Raw genomic sequence first — 18,031 nt, forward strand, 5'->3', positions numbered from 1 at the left:
CAAGCATAGAAAACATTGTTTAAACCCTTTACAATAAAGATCTGTAAAGTTACTTGGATTTTTACAAAATTATCTTTAAAATACATTGTCCTGAAGAAGGGACGTTTCTTTTTAACTAATGTTAATGCATACCACTTTTTAATGTTAAAATTAGATTTGTATATACTGTATATAGAAATTAGGGTAGCACTTTATTTTACTGTTTTACATTTATATACTATATAATTACAACAACTATAGTAATTACTAGGTGCTAACCCTAAACCTAACCCTAACCTTAACCCATATTAAGTACATGTAGTTACCTAATATTACTCAGTACTATCTTGGGTAAGTACACTTTATTTTACAGTACGTGTACTTTCATTATACTTACAGTGCCGAAATTAGTTTTGTCTGCTAAAATCAGTAAATGCTTTCCAAATGTCCGAAATACCCCTCCCAGTGTCCGAGGCTGGAACTACTGTTGTGATGCACTGCACAAGTGCAAGAACTTAATTTGCATCTGATTTTCGTAACATTCATCATCCTTATAAACACCTGTTACAGCTCTCATCTCCATCTCTCTGATGCTTCATCTGACATATACAGGTATTCTCTCTGCCTTGTGAATCAGTCCATTTTAATAATAAAAGTAGGCTTATGTGCTGATTTATGTCTTATAAATAATAGATTAATATTTACACATAAGATGTTTAACAAAAACATTTGTTTTAAGATGGTTATTTATATCTTTAGCTGTAGTGTGTCAATAGGTAATATACCTTTTAGACTCCCAAACGTTCCTTCTGCAAATAAAATAGAACAGAATAGAATAGAATAGAATAGAATAGAAGAACATGTAGCCCTGCAACAGATGGCATGGCCTCACAGAGACCCCCACTGAACACTGAGTCAGTCTGGGATTACATGTAGAGACAGAAGCAATTGAGAAAGCCTAAATACAGGTGCATCTCAATAAATTAGAATGTCGTGGAAAAGTTCATTTATTTCAGTAATTCAACTCAAATTGTGAAACTCGTGTATTAAATAAATTCAGTGCACACAGACTGAAGTAGTTTAAGTCTTTGGTTCTTTTAATTGTGTTGATTTTGGCTCACATTTAACAAAAACCCACCAATTCACTATCTCAAAAAATTTGAATATGGTGACATGCCAATCAGCTAATCAACTCAAAACACTTCAAAATGGTCTCTCAGTTTGGTTCACTAGGCTACACAATCATGGGGAAGACTGCTGATCTGACAGTTGTCCAGAAGACAATCACTGACACTCTTCACAAGGAGGGTAAGCCACAAACATTCATTGCCAAAGAAGCTGGCTGTTCACAATTCACAGAATGCTGTATCCAAGCATGTTAACAGAAAGTTGAGTGGAAGGAAAAAGTGTGGAAGAAAAAGATGCACAACCAACCAAGAGAACCGCAGCCTTATGATTGTCAAGCAAAATCGATTCAAGAATTTGGGTGAACTTCACAAGGAATGGACTGAGGCTGGGGTCAAGGCATCAAGACCCACCACACACAGACGTGTCAAGGAATTTGGCTACAGTTGTCGTATTCCTCTTGTTAAGCCACTCCTGAACCACAGACAACGTCAGAGGCGTCTTACCTGGGCTAAGGAGAAGAAGAACTGGACTGTTGCCCAGTGGTCCAAAGTCCTCTTTTCAGATGAGAGCAAGTTTTGTATTTCATTTGGAAACCAAGGTCCTAGAGTCTGGAGGAAGGGTGGAGAAGCTCATAGCCCAAGTTGCTGGAAGTCCAGTGTTAAGTTTCCACAGTCTGTGATGATTTGGGGTGCAATGTCATCTGCTGGTGTTGGTCCATTGTGTTTTTTGAAAACCAAAGTCACTGCACCTGTTTACCAAGAAATTTTGGAGCACTTCATGCTTCCTTCTGCTGACCAGCTTTTCAAAGATGCTGATTTCATTTTCCAGCAGGATTTGGCACCTGCCCACACTGCCAAAAGCACCAAAAGTTGGTTAAATGACCATGGTGTTGGTGTGCTTGACTGGCCAGCAAACTCACCAGACCTGAACCCCATAGAGAATCTATGGGGTATTGTCAAGAGGAAAATGAGAAACAAGAGACCAAAAAATGCAGATGAGCTGAAGGCCACTGTCAAAGAAACCTGGGCTTCCATACCACCTCAGCAGTGCCACAAACTGATCACCTCCATGCCACGCTGAATTGAGGCAGTAATTAAAGCAAAAGGAGCCCCTACCAAGTATTGAGTACATATACAGTAAATGAACATACTATCCAGAAGGCCAACAATTCACTAAAAATGTTTTTTTTATTGGTCTTATGATGTATTCTAATTTTTTGAGATAGTGAGTTGGTGGGTTTTTGTTAAATGTGAGCCAAAATCATCACAATTAAAAGAACCAAAGACTTAAACTACTTCAGTCTGTGTGCACTGAATTTATTTAATACACGAGTTTCACAATTTGAGTTGAACTACTGAAATAAGTGAACTTTTCCACGACATTCTAATTTATTGAGATGCACCTGTATATAGAAGAACTGTGGCGAATTCTCCAAGAAGCTTGGAACATCCTCCAACAACCAAGAAAAACTGTGTCCAGGTGTCCCTAGGAAAATTGGTGCTGTTTTGAAGGCAAAGTTGGTCACACCAAATATTTATTTAGTTTTTTTTTTTTATGTTTACTAGACTATGGATGATGTTAATAGAAAAATGAAAACTAATTATGGCACTATTTTTGAAGAAATCCTCATTATGCAACATTTTTCACAAGTGCCTAAAACTTTTGCACAGTACTGTATATATTTAAAATATCCTATTCACTATCTTTAATAGCCTATACATATTTTTATTATCTATTTTCCATAAACATCATAACTGATGTAGCAGCAAGGTCCCCTCTTTCAGGATTCCATCTGAAGGGGCGGGTTCACCCGTCTCTTCTGCCTATTGATAAGTTGAATACATTAACTAACAATCGTTATAATCAAAAAGTCATCAAAGCATTTTTAATCATGTGCATTTATTCAGGTTATGTTATCTTTTATGAATGATACAGATCATTCGTTTATTTGTCCTCTGAGGTGTGACTGAGGGTCTGTGTTATATCAGGAGTGCAGGAAACAAGGCTTACTCATTTAGCCTGGATTCCAGAGAACAGATATACATGTGAGTTGTAATTAATTCAACTGATCATTGATCAAAATTAAGGAAGAGTTTTATTGTATTTAAGTTTTTGGTAAAGAGTAAACTTTCTGTAGCCTTTCACCCAGAAATATTCGTGCCCTAAAAGTGTGTATGTGTGAGCTGTGAGTCTTATCAATGTTTTATTCTAGTAGAAAAAGAAAACATTCAGCCTTGGTCTCGATGACATTCAGCATTAAGAAGATTCAGTCTCTTCTTTCTCTTAAGATGCAGTACTTTCTTTTTCCTTCTTTGTATTTCTCAATTTCTCCTGTAGTCTATTCTCTCCCGTAGTCTTTATCTAAATCGATTACAGGAATTGTTGGAGTGATGGAGCCAGGTGATCAAGTGAAATTATCTGGCACCAGGTCTAAAAGAATAGTCCTTTTGGAGTTATGATTACCTTTGACCATCATCTGTGGACCAACTGAGACTTCTTGGTTCTACCTAATCAGTGTAATGCTTCTAAATAACAACTTTTGTGTAGATCAGCAGTTTACCATGTTTGGATAGTTTCCAAAAATATCTGTATGGTTAACCTATCAGAATCATGTAAACCTGTAAAGATGACATCAGCTAATTTGCATATGCCTATAATTATGGCTGTTGTGTAATCTAAGTTAGTTCAAAGTTAGATCCTCAACTCATTTTCTGTTTCTGGCTTTGCCTTTAGTAAATTTGGAGAACATTGTCTTCAGTAAACTCTTTCTCTATTGATTGAAACTTCAACTTAGTCTCCTGGTCTTCATTATGGTCTCATTACTGGGTATAAATGTATTTCCCTACACATCTATTAATTTTCAGTGCATTTTGTCAACTTTAACTTGAACTGATTTAAACTCTTAAAGGTATAGCTGGCCTCAAAAAGTCTGTCATAATTTACACACCTAATGTTTTCCAAACCCGTATGACTTTTTCATCCATGAACCAAAAAAGGAGATGTTTGGGAGAATGTAAGTCTCAGTCACTTTCATTATATTGGGAAAAAGATGAATGAAAGTAAATGGTGACTGGGACATTCTTTCTAACATCATCTTTTGTGTTCCATTTGAATTTCTCTCATCTATGGGCTTGAAACAACATGAGGTTGGGTAACCATGAGAGAATTTTAATTTCGGAGGTGAACTATTCTTTTAACTACCTGTTTAAGTATTTGTTAAAGCTATTTGCCAAGAACAACAATATAAAGTCGGTAAACAATTGCATCACGTCTTCCTGGGAAATTGAGTTGATAATTGAGAATACTGATGAGAATATTACTTATAAATAAATCATATTAACACCACAATTGAAGAAAATGTCCTTTTTTCTCTCTGGACAAGTTACATTTTAAGTGAATGACCAGTTTTGAAAATGACCTCAGGACAAACACATGACAATGCTTATGTACTTTAAAAATCATTCCATCTGAATAAAAATTGATGTAAAAATTTAGAGAAGTTTATATAATTCCCTCCCAAATTGTGTAATTCATATTGAGTTTTAATTATATTAACAGACGTTTGACCCAACCCAATATGCGGACGGTTTTCAGTGCATTAACATTTCAGAACTAGCATGCCAATTGCCTCTGTGATTTCCTTGTTGCCCAACCACCCCGACAAAGAATCATTAGCTCAACCAGTGGTGTGAGTTTTTGACGGGACTACCTGTGGCATACGGCTGTGTGCTCAGGAAACCTGTTTGAGAACTAATTTTTCCAATTTCATTTGGTGTCATTAGTCATGTAGAAATTGCACACTTCCCCTTTAACTTTAACAATTATACTAATATTATACTTATTCATTTTTTTTGTTTTTAAGTAACATCCCTCCAGACATCCCTTTCTAAGGACCGGTTTCATTCGGTAAAGGTCAGAATTGCATTATCACACAATGGAACTTTTTTTTTCACACACCTTAGTTTGTTAGTGGTTTAAATAAAGTTAACAAGGCATACTACAGCATTGTTCTTAAAACATTTGCAGAAGCTGCAGAAATGGGTCATTTAGGTTACGTGGATAACAAGTGAAAGTGTGCACACTTTTATTTTCTCCCACGGCAAGTCTTGTTTTGCATTGCGGAAACGATCAAATAACTATCCCACAGAGAGTGAAAATACCATGAGATTTTAATAACACTATCTCCATGGAGACAGCCATCTGAGCAAAATAATGGGAAATTCTGTCATATTTTTGTAAACTGTTGTCTTGGAGAAATTCTTGACTTTTGGCAAAAGATCATTTAAAAGACCATTCATAAAGTAGAATTCTTCTTACCTCCCATCTTATCATGGTTTTCTGAAATAAAGATGCTGGAAAAGAGAGAGAAGAAAGGAAAGAATTGTCAATGCAGAGAGAAAGTGCAGTTGAAAGGCTGAGTTGTACAATAGTGGTCGACTGATATATTGGAGAGGCCGATAAATCGTCCGATATTCATAATTTTAAAATTATCAGCATCGGCTGATAAATTTTCACATTTTGCCAATTCGTTTCTCAAGCTATGAGGCTGCAGAAAATCACCTGCTTACATGTTAAGGAGCTGTCTGAAACATGTAAATGACCAATCACAGTTCATTTTGTTCTTACGTGCCATCTTGTTACTACAATAATACACTGCCTGGCCAAAAAGAAAGTCTTTTTCTTTAAATCCTTTCTTTGGATTTAAATAAGCAGATACTTAAGAGCCTATGATTGGATCATTGTTGCAGTGATTAATATGTTTCAGCTGGCAACATTTCTTTTAAACCTAACTGATGCAGTGTGTAGCTTCTCATTTCTTAAACAACCATGTCGGAAGACATATCCCGTGGTCGTGGAAAAGATGTTACTGTGTTTCAGAAGGGGCAAATTATTGGCCAGCATCAAGCAAAGAAAACAACTAAGGAGAATGCTGATATTACTGGAATTGGGTTAAGAACTGTCCAGTGCATTATTAAAACCTGGAAGGATAGTGGTGAAATGTCAGCTTCACGGAAGAAATGTGGTTGGAAAAAATCTTGAATGATCGTGATCACTTAAATGCTTGAATTCACATCGTAAAAAATCGACAGAACTCACAGCTGTGTTTAATAGTGAAAGTAAGAGCATTTCCACATGCACAATACTACGAGAACTTAGAGGATTGGGACTAAACAGCTGTGTGGCCACAAGAAAAGGCACTTGTTAGTGAGGCTAATCGGAAAAAAATGACTTCAGTTTGCTAGGGAGTATAAAGATTAGACTGTGGAGCAATGGAAGATGGTCATGTGGTCTGATGAGTACAGATTTATCCTATCCCAAAGCGATGGGCACGTCAGGGTAAGAAGGGAAGAGCATGAAGCGATGCACCCTTCATGCATAGTGCCCACTGTACAAGCCTCTGGAGGCAGTGTTATGATCTGGGTTTGCTTCAATTGGTCAGGCCTTGGCTCAGCAACATTGTGCTGCAATAAAATGAAGTCAGCTGACTACCTGAATGTACTGAATGACCAGGTTATCCCATCAATGGATGTTTTCTTCCCTGACAGCACGGGCATATTCCATGCCAAGATTCATCAGGTTCAAATTGTGAAAGAGTGGTTCAGGGAGCATGAGGAATAATTTTCACACATGAACTGGCCACCACAGAGTCCTGACCTTAACCCCATTGAAAGTCTTCGTGATGTGCTGGAGAAGACTTTACGGAGTGGTTCAACTCTCCCGTCATCAATACAAGATCTCAGCCAAGTGCGCATTCCATCAGCCTGAATCAAAACTCTTCCTCTGTCTCACCAATGCTGAGTGCTCATACTGTATATATTTTCCTCTGAAGCACATATTCTAGCAGCCTGAAAAAAACTCTGTTCCTCTGACTTACAAATGTTGCATGATGGTCAGTCCGTGATGCTCCAAGCAGGCAATCCGGGCCATGTAAACTGAAAGCTGTCAGGAGATTGCTGTACGTTAGATCCGCATAAGTACGAGAGAGCAACTTCAAAATAAAAGCGCGTGATGTGAGCCACAAGTAAATGTCAAATTCACTCTGCACTGTATGTACGATTAGTTTGATTTGGTCTTTTGTTAGAAAATGCGATTGCTAATGCACACATGCTACCAGTGGTTGCTGAACAACTGTATGAACTGTTGTTATTTCCTTCTACCTAAAATATTATCAATTTCTTTCCATGCAAATAATTACTAAAATTGGATGTCTAAACAGAAACCAGAAGAAACTACTATCTACCATTTAAAACACACAATCTTATTTTATTTTTTTTAAGATTTTTTTTTTTTATTATTATACAAAGTTAAAGTTTTGTGTGAAATTGAGTAAATATAGTGCTAAATAAAAGTTAGTAAATGTTTTAAGCAATTTTATGTATATGTTATTTACTATATTGAAATGTGTGATATATCGGCATTATATCAGCCTATCGACCATCCTGCTCTCTGGATATCAGCATCAGCCATTAAAAAACCCATATCGATCGGCCACTGTTGAACAGCACTAGTGATAATTCTCTCTCTTCTTCTCTCCTCTCTTCTCGTGTAAACAGCACAGACACATGCAGTAAACAAGCTGCCACAACATACTGCATCCAAACACATACATACATTCACATAGTATACCATCATCACTTATGTTTATTTAGCATTCTATGGTCACAACTATGTGCAAATGCATGTATGCAAGAAAAGATTTGTTGCATCTTTGTTATGTTTAAAATCAGCTTCTTGTTCAGGCCTGACTCATAGAGGATGATATAGGCAGGCAAGGTTCTGTTCATCATCCAGGTCTTTTAAAATTATGAGGCCAAGTTATCTAGATGCCTAGAGGCACAAATGATTCACGAAAGGCTTTTTAAATGCTTAAAATAGATATAAATAAATATGTAGTCTATACTGTTTAACTAACTCTTTCTCGCATACAGACATAGCTACTGTCTCATCTCATATAGTTGCAGATCTCGTGCATATGAGGTATACATTCCTGGGCTGCATTTCACAAAAGCATTGCAAGTTTAAGTTGATCGTAGAGACCATTGGTGGTTTCTACAATCTACTTAGGCTTACGATGCTTTTGGGGAACGCTACCCTGGACCAAATATTTCTATGTGAGTCTCCTCTTTTTGCATTCTAATCTGTTGAATTTAAAGTTGTATTTTCAGATCGACAGAAAAGGAATAGAGAAAAGGAAAATCAAATAAACAGAGGAGAGGAAATTGTCTTATTGGATGTAGTTATTCAGTGTAGAGCCATAGAGTCTTCTGGTTTCATCCTTTCTAAATGTTTGTTTCTGCACTGATGTGCTATTTCCAATTATTGGAATGGCTCTATAGTTTCTAGGGTTGTAACACAGTTCTGTGGTCATGGTTTTAGCTTGGATAGGTAAAAAGACCTACCTCTTATGGTGCTAATGCTCAAAGGAATGCGCCGATTAAATTGAGGCAAATACCTATATTTTAACAACACTGTAATCATCAGCTGCCAATCAAATTGCTAATTTATTTTTCAAAGAGCCTCTTTTACCACACTTTTGCATTCATTAAGTGATATATTACTACATTAAAATGTTCCACACTGTAAAAGTATAGACAACAATTAAAATTTTGTGAAATGTTACACATTGGCAACGAGTAAACATGGGCGTTCTGAATCACACACCAGAATTGCGTTCCAAATATGTGTATATATAATAATAAGACTGTGTAAAAATATATTTTCCGATGCATCACAATTTTCATTTGAAAGATCTTGATATTGATTCTTAAAATCTTTTACTATATGTGCAACTCTTTACTATGCAATTAAAGCACTAACAAATGAGACACATTTCGCTCTATGCGACTAAAAATGTCTGTGATTAGCCACTGGCGTGTAAATGTTCAGATTTCACTCACCAGTAATTAAGTAGAATATTGGCTGAGAAGTTCATCATACTTTCACTGGGTTTAAGAGTTAAAGTTTGATTTGAATCGTTCGGTGTAATGTGTCCAAAGAAGAGATCCACACAAATCATTTGTCATTGAAAAATGTCTTTTTTAATATCCTTTCTGTTCTTTAAATTCAATTGTTGATCAAAAACAACAAAACATAACGTTTTTGTAGCATTACTGTAAAAATTACTGCGGCATTTTTACAGTCTTTTACCGTTAAAATTACGGAAACTTATTACAGTGTACATTACATCATGTATACTCCGATGTACGTTTGCGTCTTTGTTGTTTAATTTGTTACGAATGTTTGCAGGTCTTGTCTGTACAGCGATTTAACAATACAGACTAGTTAATTACCATAATGAAAACAGACGCCTGGCAATTTATATAGATATAATATTTATATTTTTGAGGCATGTACAAACATGCAATACAAACATGAACTAAACCGTGTGTCGGTTACCCATATGTTTCAGTTTTTTTATGCAAACAGTTTCACCCTTAAAATCTTCTGCGTTATAAGCCCAGAAAAGAGCTAAGGACATGCATCAACAAACCACTGGTGCCTTTGATATTTTAGCCAGGATATTTGCTCAAGATTTTAGACTCCATTTTGATGTTTGGAAAAGTTGTTCCCTATCTGTCACTCACTCGACGTTGTGTCGATGTAGTGACACTAGGGGTCACTCTTGGGAGCCCGAGACACCTTTGGTCTTTGATAAAAGGCCAATGAAAATTGAGCTGATATGGAGCTGGTATGCAACCACTCATTCAGGTTTAGATTTTCACTTGCTCACTGAGCTGAATTCCCACGACTGTTCATTCACCTCTGCTGGATCTGACGCCGCATTTCAGCGGCTTCTCCCTGCTCTGCACTGGTGCACTGCAGAGAATGCCCCTGGGCGCTTTGGCAGAAATAAGAGTATATTTCTCTAAAAGAGTATATTTCTATAAAAGAGCGGCACACACGGAACGTCTTTTTAAAGACACGTCTTTTTAAAGATGCCTTTCCTTTGTGTGTTATTCCTGGTTGCGCTCGTTGTCTCTCGCCTTCTGACGGTCATGATCACTGTCTTTCATGTTTGGGCACTGCTCACGTGGAGACAGTGTTCGTGGATGGTCATGTACTCATTGCGAGGAAATGTCCATGGCAACGATGCGGTCGTGGCTCGCCTTCGTAAGAAAGCAAGCCACCCCAGAGGCTTCCCACCTCGGTCCTAGCACTGGGGCAATTTCGGGACCCTAATGGGACCGCCTCCGCCGGGTATCCCCCCGCGGACATCCCATTCCCCAGCATGCTCGTCTGCCCTGATAGGGCTTCCGGATGAGTCCGCCGGCTCGTCTCACGGCGAGTTCAACCTCTTAATCGGAGCCAGCGAAAGTGATGAGCTCTTGAGTGCAGCATCGGAGAGCGGGCTCGTCCAGTTGGACGCGGAAGCCTCAGCTGGGCTCCTCCCTTTGGGGATGATTGGCCAGTCACAGGCTGAAGCGGAGATGACGACATGCTTTCCGGGCAGCCGCGAGCGTCGGCTAGAGTGGAACCCTCTGCTCTTCCATGAACCCTCGCAGCTCGATGATTGGTTCCTGGGCTCACGGCGCCACTCAAAGCCACGCCCCACCCCCGTTCCTTTCTTCCAGGAAGTGCATGAAGAGCTGACATGGTTGTGGGAGGCACTTTTTACTGCCCGGTCCTGATCTTTTCAGCTTCCCTGCCCTCACTACCCTCGATGGTGGGGCAGCCAAGGGCTATTCAGCAATCCCCCAATGGATAAAGGTGCTCGCGGTGCACCTATGCCCGCAGAGCGCCGCCACCTGGCGCGGGTGCCCAAAGCCCCCCGTCCAAGGCCTGTAGGTTTACGTAGTCTCTGACGGCCAAGGCCTACAGTGCTGCTGAACAAGCCGCCTCCGCCCTGCACGCCATGGCTCTCCTGCAATTCCGCCAAGGCGCTAAAGGAACTGCACGTGGGTAGTTCCACCCCGGGATTGATGCAGGAACTGCGCTCGGCGACCGACCTCGCTCTCCGAGCGACGGAGGTCACGGCACGGTCTCTTGGGCAGACGATGTCCACATTAGTGGTCCAGGAGCGCCACCTTTGTCTCAACCTGGTCGAGATGGGTGAGACCGACAGGACACGGTTCCTTGCTGCCCCCATCTCCCAGGCTGGCCTATTCGGTGACACCATCAAGGACTTTGCCCAGCAGTTCTCGACGGTGGAGCAGCAGACGGAGGCTATCCGGCATATCCTGCCCCGGCGTGGCTCAAGATCCCGCACCCCGTCTGCTCGTCGCCAAGGGCGTCCCCCTGCGGTGACCAAGTGGCTGCAGTACTCAAGAGTTCAGCAAGAGTGGTTTCCTTGTTCCCTGGGTCACGTATCCAGTGTGCACGGCCGTCATCATGACCACCGTCCACCACTCTATTTGGCAGGTTTGGCGCTCCAGCGGCGGTCTCCCACCCCTGAGTGCCCAGCTGTGGCACAAATCTGCCCCTGATGTGACAGTCTCCACGGGTCACGAGGACAGGCCTCTTCCTACCCCGTCCCCGACATGGTGTGGCACCTCGAGCTCCGCCCTGCCGCGAGGCCCCACCTGCCGTTACGTCCGAAGATGTTGCCCTGTGGTCCCTCTTGCGTGGAACTTGGACGCGTGGCTTGCGCTTTCCAATCAGTCTCGATGGCTGGTCCGGACCATCCAACTCGGCTACGTGATTCAGTTCACCAGGCGCTGCCCAGGTTCAGCGGTATACACTTCACCTTGGTGAAGGACGAAAACGCTGCTACCTTGCGCGCGGAGATCGCTACCCTCCTACGGAAGGGTGCGATAGAACATGTTCCTCCGGCTGAGATGAAGAAGGGGTTTTACAGCCTCTTCTTTGGACCTGCGAATACTGAACCGGGCTTTACACAGACTCCCGTTCAAGATGCTGACGCAAAAATGCATTCTGGCGAGCGTCCGGCATCAAGATTGGTTCGTGGCGGTAGACCTGAAGGACGCGTACTTCCACGTCTCGATTCTACCTCGACACAGACCCTTCCTGCGGTTTGCATTCGAGGGTCAGGCGTATCAGTACAAGGTCCTCCCTTTCGGCCTGTCCTTGTCTCCTCGCGTCTTCACGAAATTCGCAGAGGCAGCTCTTGCCCTGTTAAGGGAAGTAGGCATTCGGTTCTCAACTATCTCGATGATTGGCTAATCCTAGCTCACTCTCGGGACATGTTGTGTGCATGCAGGGACTTGGTGCTCTCACACCTCAGCTGACTGGGACTTCGGGTCAACTGGGAAAAGAGCAAGCTCCTCCCGGTTCAGAGCATCTCTTTTCTCGGTTTGGAGTTGGACTCTTTGACGGCGTGCCTCATGAACGAGCGCGCACAGTCGGTGCTGGCCTGTTTGAAGACGTTCAAACAGAAAACAGCGGTTCCACTGAAACTCTTTCAGAGGCTCCTGGGGCATATGGCATCCTCAGCGGTGGCCACCTGCTCGGGTTGATGCATATGAGACCGCTTCAGCACTGGCTTCAGACTCGAGTCCCGAGATGGGCATGGCGCCACAGGATACATCGCGTGGTCATCACGCAGGTCTGTCACCGTCTTTTCAGCCCTTGGACCGACCTCTCGTTTCTACGGGCAGGTGTTCCCCTAGAACTGGTCTCCAGGTGCGTCGAGGTCACGACGGATGCCTCCAAAACAGGCTGGGGCACTGTTTGCAACGGGCACGCAGCCGCCTGCTTGTGGACGGGCCCGCGACTGCATTGGCACATCAACTGCCTCGAGTTGTTGGCAATTCTGCCACCCTGCGGAGGTTTCGGCCATTGATTCAGGGCAAGCACATGTTAGTTCGGACAGACAACACGGCAACGGTAGCATATGTCAACCGCCAAGGTGGTCTGCGCTCTCGTTGTATGTCACAACTCGCCCACCGTCTCCTCCTCTGGAGTCAGCAGCACTTCAAGTCCCTGCGAGCCACTCACATCCCGGGCAACCTCAACACTACAGCGGACGCGCTGTCACGGCAGGTTACCCTCAGGGGAAAGTGGAGACTCCACCCTCAGGTGGTCCAGCTGATTTGGAGTCGATTCGGACAGGCACAGGTGCACCTGTTCGCCTTTCAAGAATCCTCCCACTGCCCGCTCTGGTACGCCCTGACTGAGGCCCCCCTCGGCATAGATGCACTGGCACACTGTGCAAGGTCAGGGAGGACGAGGAGCAGGTCGTCCTGGTAGCACCCTACTGGCTCATCCAGATGTGGTTCTCGGACCTCATGCTCCTCGTGACAGCCCCCCCCCGGCAAATTCCCCTGTGGAAGGACCTTCTTTCTCAGGGACGGGGCACCATCTGGCACCCACGACCAGACCACTGGAATCTCCATGTCCGGCCCCTGGACCTGCGGTGGTAGACACGATCACTCAGTCTAGGGTCCCCTCTACGAGGCACCTGTATGCCTTTAAGTGGCATCTGTTCGCTAAGTTGTGTTCTTCCCGACGGGAAGACCCCCAGAGATGCACAGTCGGATCAGTGCTTTCCTTCCTGTAGGAGAGGTTGGAAGGGTGGCTGTCCCCTTCCACCTTGAAGGTGTACATTGCCGCCACAGCAGCACACCACGATGCAGTCGACGGTAAGTCCTTAGGGAAGCGCGACCTGATCATCAGGGTCCTGAGAGGCGCCAGGAGGCTGAATCCCTCCAGACCGCACCTCGTTCCCTCATGGGACCTCTCTGTAGTTCTTCAGGGTCTACAGAGAGCCCCCTTTGAGCCTTTGCAGTCAGCTGAGTTTAAGGCACTCTCTTTGAAGACTGCCCTCCTGACTGCGCTCACTTCCATCTAGAGGGTAGGAGACCTGCAAGGGTTCTCTGTCAGCGAAACGTGCCTGGAGTTCGGTCCGGGTTACTCTTACGTGATCCTGAGACCCCGACCGGTCTGTGTGCCCAAGGTTCCCACCACCCCTTTTAGGGATCAGGTGGTGAACCTGCGAGCACTGCCCCAGGAGGAGGCAGACCCAGCCCTATCGTTTCTGTGTCTGGTGCGCGCTTTATGCATCTATTTGGATCGCACGCAGAGCTTTAGAATCTCTGAGCAGCTTTTTGTCTGCTTTGGTGCACAGCGGAAAGGAAGTGCTGTCTCCAAGCAGAGGATCGCCCACTGGCTTATTGATGCCATAGCTATGGCATATCATGCCCGGGACATGCCGCCCCCTGTAGGGCTACGAGCCCATTCTACCAGGGGTATAGTGGCCTCCTGGGCCCTGGCCAGGGGTGCCTCTCTAACAGACATTTGCAGAGCAGCAGGCTGGGCAACACCCAACACCTTTGCAAGGTTCTACAACCTCCGGGTGGAACCAGTTTCGTCCCAGGTAGTGGCACGCAATACAAGCGGATAAGCCCGGGATAGCCGGCCGGGTGTATCGCTTGCACATATCGCCTTCCACCTCTTTTTGAGCTGAAGACATGCGCCATTAATTCCCAGTAGTGTTCACAAACTTTGTTCCCTGGTTGACTTCCTCCGAGCCCTGTGGCAGTTGAGTTTTCGGAGAGACTCGCTGCCGGCCCAGTACACGTGCTAACTAAGAGTCCTGTTCTGGGGTAGGTGCTCCGCATGTGGTGGTTCCCTGTAAGGCTAACCCCATGCGATGTATATCTTCTGCTAATTCGTTTCCATGTTGGCAAACTGCGTCTTCCTTGGGCAGAGCCCCTCTGCCCCAGTCTCCATGTTTGTAGTAACTCCTCCCCCGTTGGGTAGGATCTACCTTGAAGACTCTCCACATGGTCGGCAAGACCATGTGACGTATTTTTCCACTTAAATATCCCCCCTCTCTTTGGGCGAGGTGTGGTCTCTGCGGTGTCCTCCTCTTGGGAGGGACACCCCCCGACTAGACCTGGCGGCCCAGTCGGATAATCCCTTCTTTTTTAGGGAGTGGAGAAAAAGAAGGGGATAAGAGGCCACGACTGGGTTAGCCTGTCTCTATCTTTTGGGTAGTCGACTTGTCCCCAAAGGGCCGTTCGACACTCATAACTATGTTGGGAGGAGGTTATGTGTCGACCTGGTGTGCTGGCTACGAGGCACACAGTGGTCTACCCGTCACACACCGTCAGTTCACGTAACACAGTTCAGCCAGTTGTGGCATTTCGTATAGGGACCCCTAGCGTCACTACATTGACACAACGTCGAGTGAGTGACAGATAGGGAACGTCATGGTTACTTGTGTAACCTCCATTCCCTGATGGAGGGAACAAGACGTTGTGTCCCTCCTGCCACAACGCTGAACTACCCGCTGAAAGGGCCGGACCTTGTCTCGGCTCCTCAGCATAAAACCTGAATGAGTGGTTACATACCAGCTCCTTTTATACCTGTATGTCCGGGGGAGTGGCATGCAAATACCACTCGCCAATTTTCATTGGCCTTTTATCAAAGACCAGAGGTGTCACTACATCGACACAATGTCTCGTTCCCTCCATCAGGGAATGGAGGTTACACAAGTAACCATGACATTTTTTAGTTCTGAAAGTACTCTTATTTTAAGGGTATAGAGGGAAGTCTGTACATATAAATGAGTTTGTGCATATCTGAAAAAAAATCCATGAGTATTGGTAACATTTTACATCTCTCTCTCTCTCTTTCTCTCTTTCTCTCAGATAAGAGGGGTGGGAACAGCCACAGGAGTGTATGCTTGCCTGTGTGTGGGTTTCCACCACTACTTTTACTGTAACCTCAACACACACAAACACCCTGCAACAATGTCACGAAGAGAACGGCCATGGTCGGTGTACATGATAAACACACTGGATCTTGCCTCAGAGATGCTTGGACTGGCATTAGCAGGTATTCAGTAGTATCCACAAACTAATGTTATGCTGTTCTCTTGTACTGTATTTCTCTACTGTTTGATGTTTTTGGTTATATTTTTGTGGTTTACATTTGAATGACATCATGTCTCTCTATTTGTCTCTTTTTTCCTTCTGTTTAGGAAACAGCCAAGACCCTGATGAGCCAGTACTGGAGTTCAGTCTTGGTCAGTCTTTGGTTTTCTACACTTCTGCCTTGGGCTGGGTGATTTATCTCAATACTTGTCACCCTTTTGATAATATTAAATATATATATACACACACTACCAGTCAAAAGTTTTGAAACACTTACTTATTCTTTATTATAATCACATTATTATTTAGAATAATTGTAAAGTCATAAGGCCCGGTTCTATTCGTTATTGGATCACGCCCGGCCAACGGCGTTGCCTTTCTTAGTATCCTTTTCTGACCGCGAACGAATAAATATATAGATATATACAATAATGACCACTCATCTAATAAAAGCTGTTTTATTCTAAATAGAGAGGGTCCCCTCATGGGGGATGCCATGTTAGGAGTGCATCTTTAATGGCTAAATAAAAAGTGCATTGTCTTCTCAAATTTCAAGACTGCTGGGGATATAAAGGTTCAGTTGGTTATCAGGTCCGATCTTGAGACTGTAAATGACATTAAACAGGAGTGTAAATATTTCTGTGAGAGCTCTGTGTCTTGCTGCATGCTTATGTGAATTTAACCACCAAAGCAGCTGCGTTTGGATTAAGTGAGCGCCTCTATCTCTCATCATTTGTAAATAAAGAGGTTTAACTGTGGAGGTCTGATTACATCTCAGAGAACTGACAGTTCTTAGCAAATAACACTCGAGGTACACAGTAGCTCCCTCATATATACAATGCTTCTTGTGGAAAATCTTCACACCATCGTGACCTTGAGTGTAAATGTGTTTGTATGTGGTTGTGTAGTGTGCAGTGAGTTGACCACACCATCCCTGGACCGGAAACCTAACTGTTTTGTCGCTGTGAGCTGTACCACTCCCCCACAGGCTTTCTGGACCAAACATGCACAGACAGAGATCATTGAGGTGAGATGGACACAAATATCTCTGTGCTGTTCTCTGCCTGGGTCAATGCTCTTACCCAAACCCAGTCCACAGAGGATAGAGCTTTGATTAATGGATACTGGTGTAGGGTGCATTCTATTTAAGATCACAAAATGCAATGTATTTCAGAAGTACATATAGGCCCCTGGTATTAAAATCCATCTCAGGTGATCTGATCACAGCTGAGACAGATTATTTTGTCACATCACCATATACACAAGTGTAATGATGATTGAAAAACTTGGAACATGGTCCACACACTGCAGTCATATAAAGCAAGGTAATGTATTACATACAATGTACACAAAGACAATGTAAACATGATGTTTTGAGTGGATTGCTCATTGTTCAATTTCTGCGCTACTAGTTGCACCAAATGGAATTACGAAAATAAAGTATGTTTTCAAACAACCTTTGCCAACACCCCTTAAACTCATCATGCCCTTTCGCACGCTCAGATTCCCTGTGGACAAATAGGCCCTACTAAATAAAAGGCGATAAACGTTTAACGTCATAATAAACAAGACCACTGTAACATATACACACTGGACAGAAAGCGTGGCAGAGGAATTGGGTCATCTGATAACTTTGCCGGATTAAACAGCAGCAGGGTGTGTGGGGGATCCAGCACATGATGTACGATGTTTCTTCTGGTAACTAGTTAGCATAACGGTACATATTCCGAATAGTATGTTGCTGTGTTCCTTTTAACTCGGAAAGTCAGATTTTACAACTTCCTATTAGGAAAATTGCAGTGGAATGCATCTTGAAGTCAGAATCACAATTTGTAGGCTCCTGCAGAAATTCTCGACTCCGATTTCACCGAGATGCAGGTGCATGATGTCACACAAACATGTCGACACTCAGGGAGATATACAAAGTAAGTGATAAACATTCACTTTATTAAGTAATATCGATAAATGAGTTTGTTTCCACATTACATGATATGAAAGCTTGTTTAACAAATGCCTGCAGAAACAGGTGTATAAAACATTATAATTTCTTTTGATAATCGTACATCTGTAGCACAAATGCTAGCGCTGCAGCATTGTTTATCAGCTAGTAGCTAGGAGACATCTCTAATGAGAGTCAAACCCCTGCT

At 43.2% G+C, this 18,031-nt stretch overlaps 1 protein-coding gene across 1 annotated transcript in view; it reads left to right on the forward strand.

The window, feature by feature from the left end:
• The first annotated feature begins 5,000 nt into the window (after nt 1–5,000).
• Nucleotides 5,001–18,031, forward strand: part of LOC127446613 (inositol polyphosphate-4-phosphatase type I A-like) — a 58,656-nt gene continuing 45,625 nt past the window's right edge. The window contains exons 1-4 of the mRNA XM_051707671.1: nt 5,001–5,019; nt 15,660–15,846; nt 15,992–16,036; nt 16,793–16,911. Coding sequence (XP_051563631.1) covers nt 15,762–15,846; nt 15,992–16,036; nt 16,793–16,911 — 249 coding nt within the window. The 5' untranslated portion in view covers nt 5,001–5,019; nt 15,660–15,761. The remainder of the gene's footprint in view (nt 5,020–15,659; nt 15,847–15,991; nt 16,037–16,792; nt 16,912–18,031) is intronic.

Source organism: Myxocyprinus asiaticus, chromosome 9, assembly GCF_019703515.2.
Source record: "Myxocyprinus asiaticus isolate MX2 ecotype Aquarium Trade chromosome 9, UBuf_Myxa_2, whole genome shotgun sequence".
In the NCBI taxonomy this organism is placed as follows: Eukaryota; Metazoa; Chordata; class Actinopteri; order Cypriniformes; family Catostomidae; genus Myxocyprinus; species Myxocyprinus asiaticus.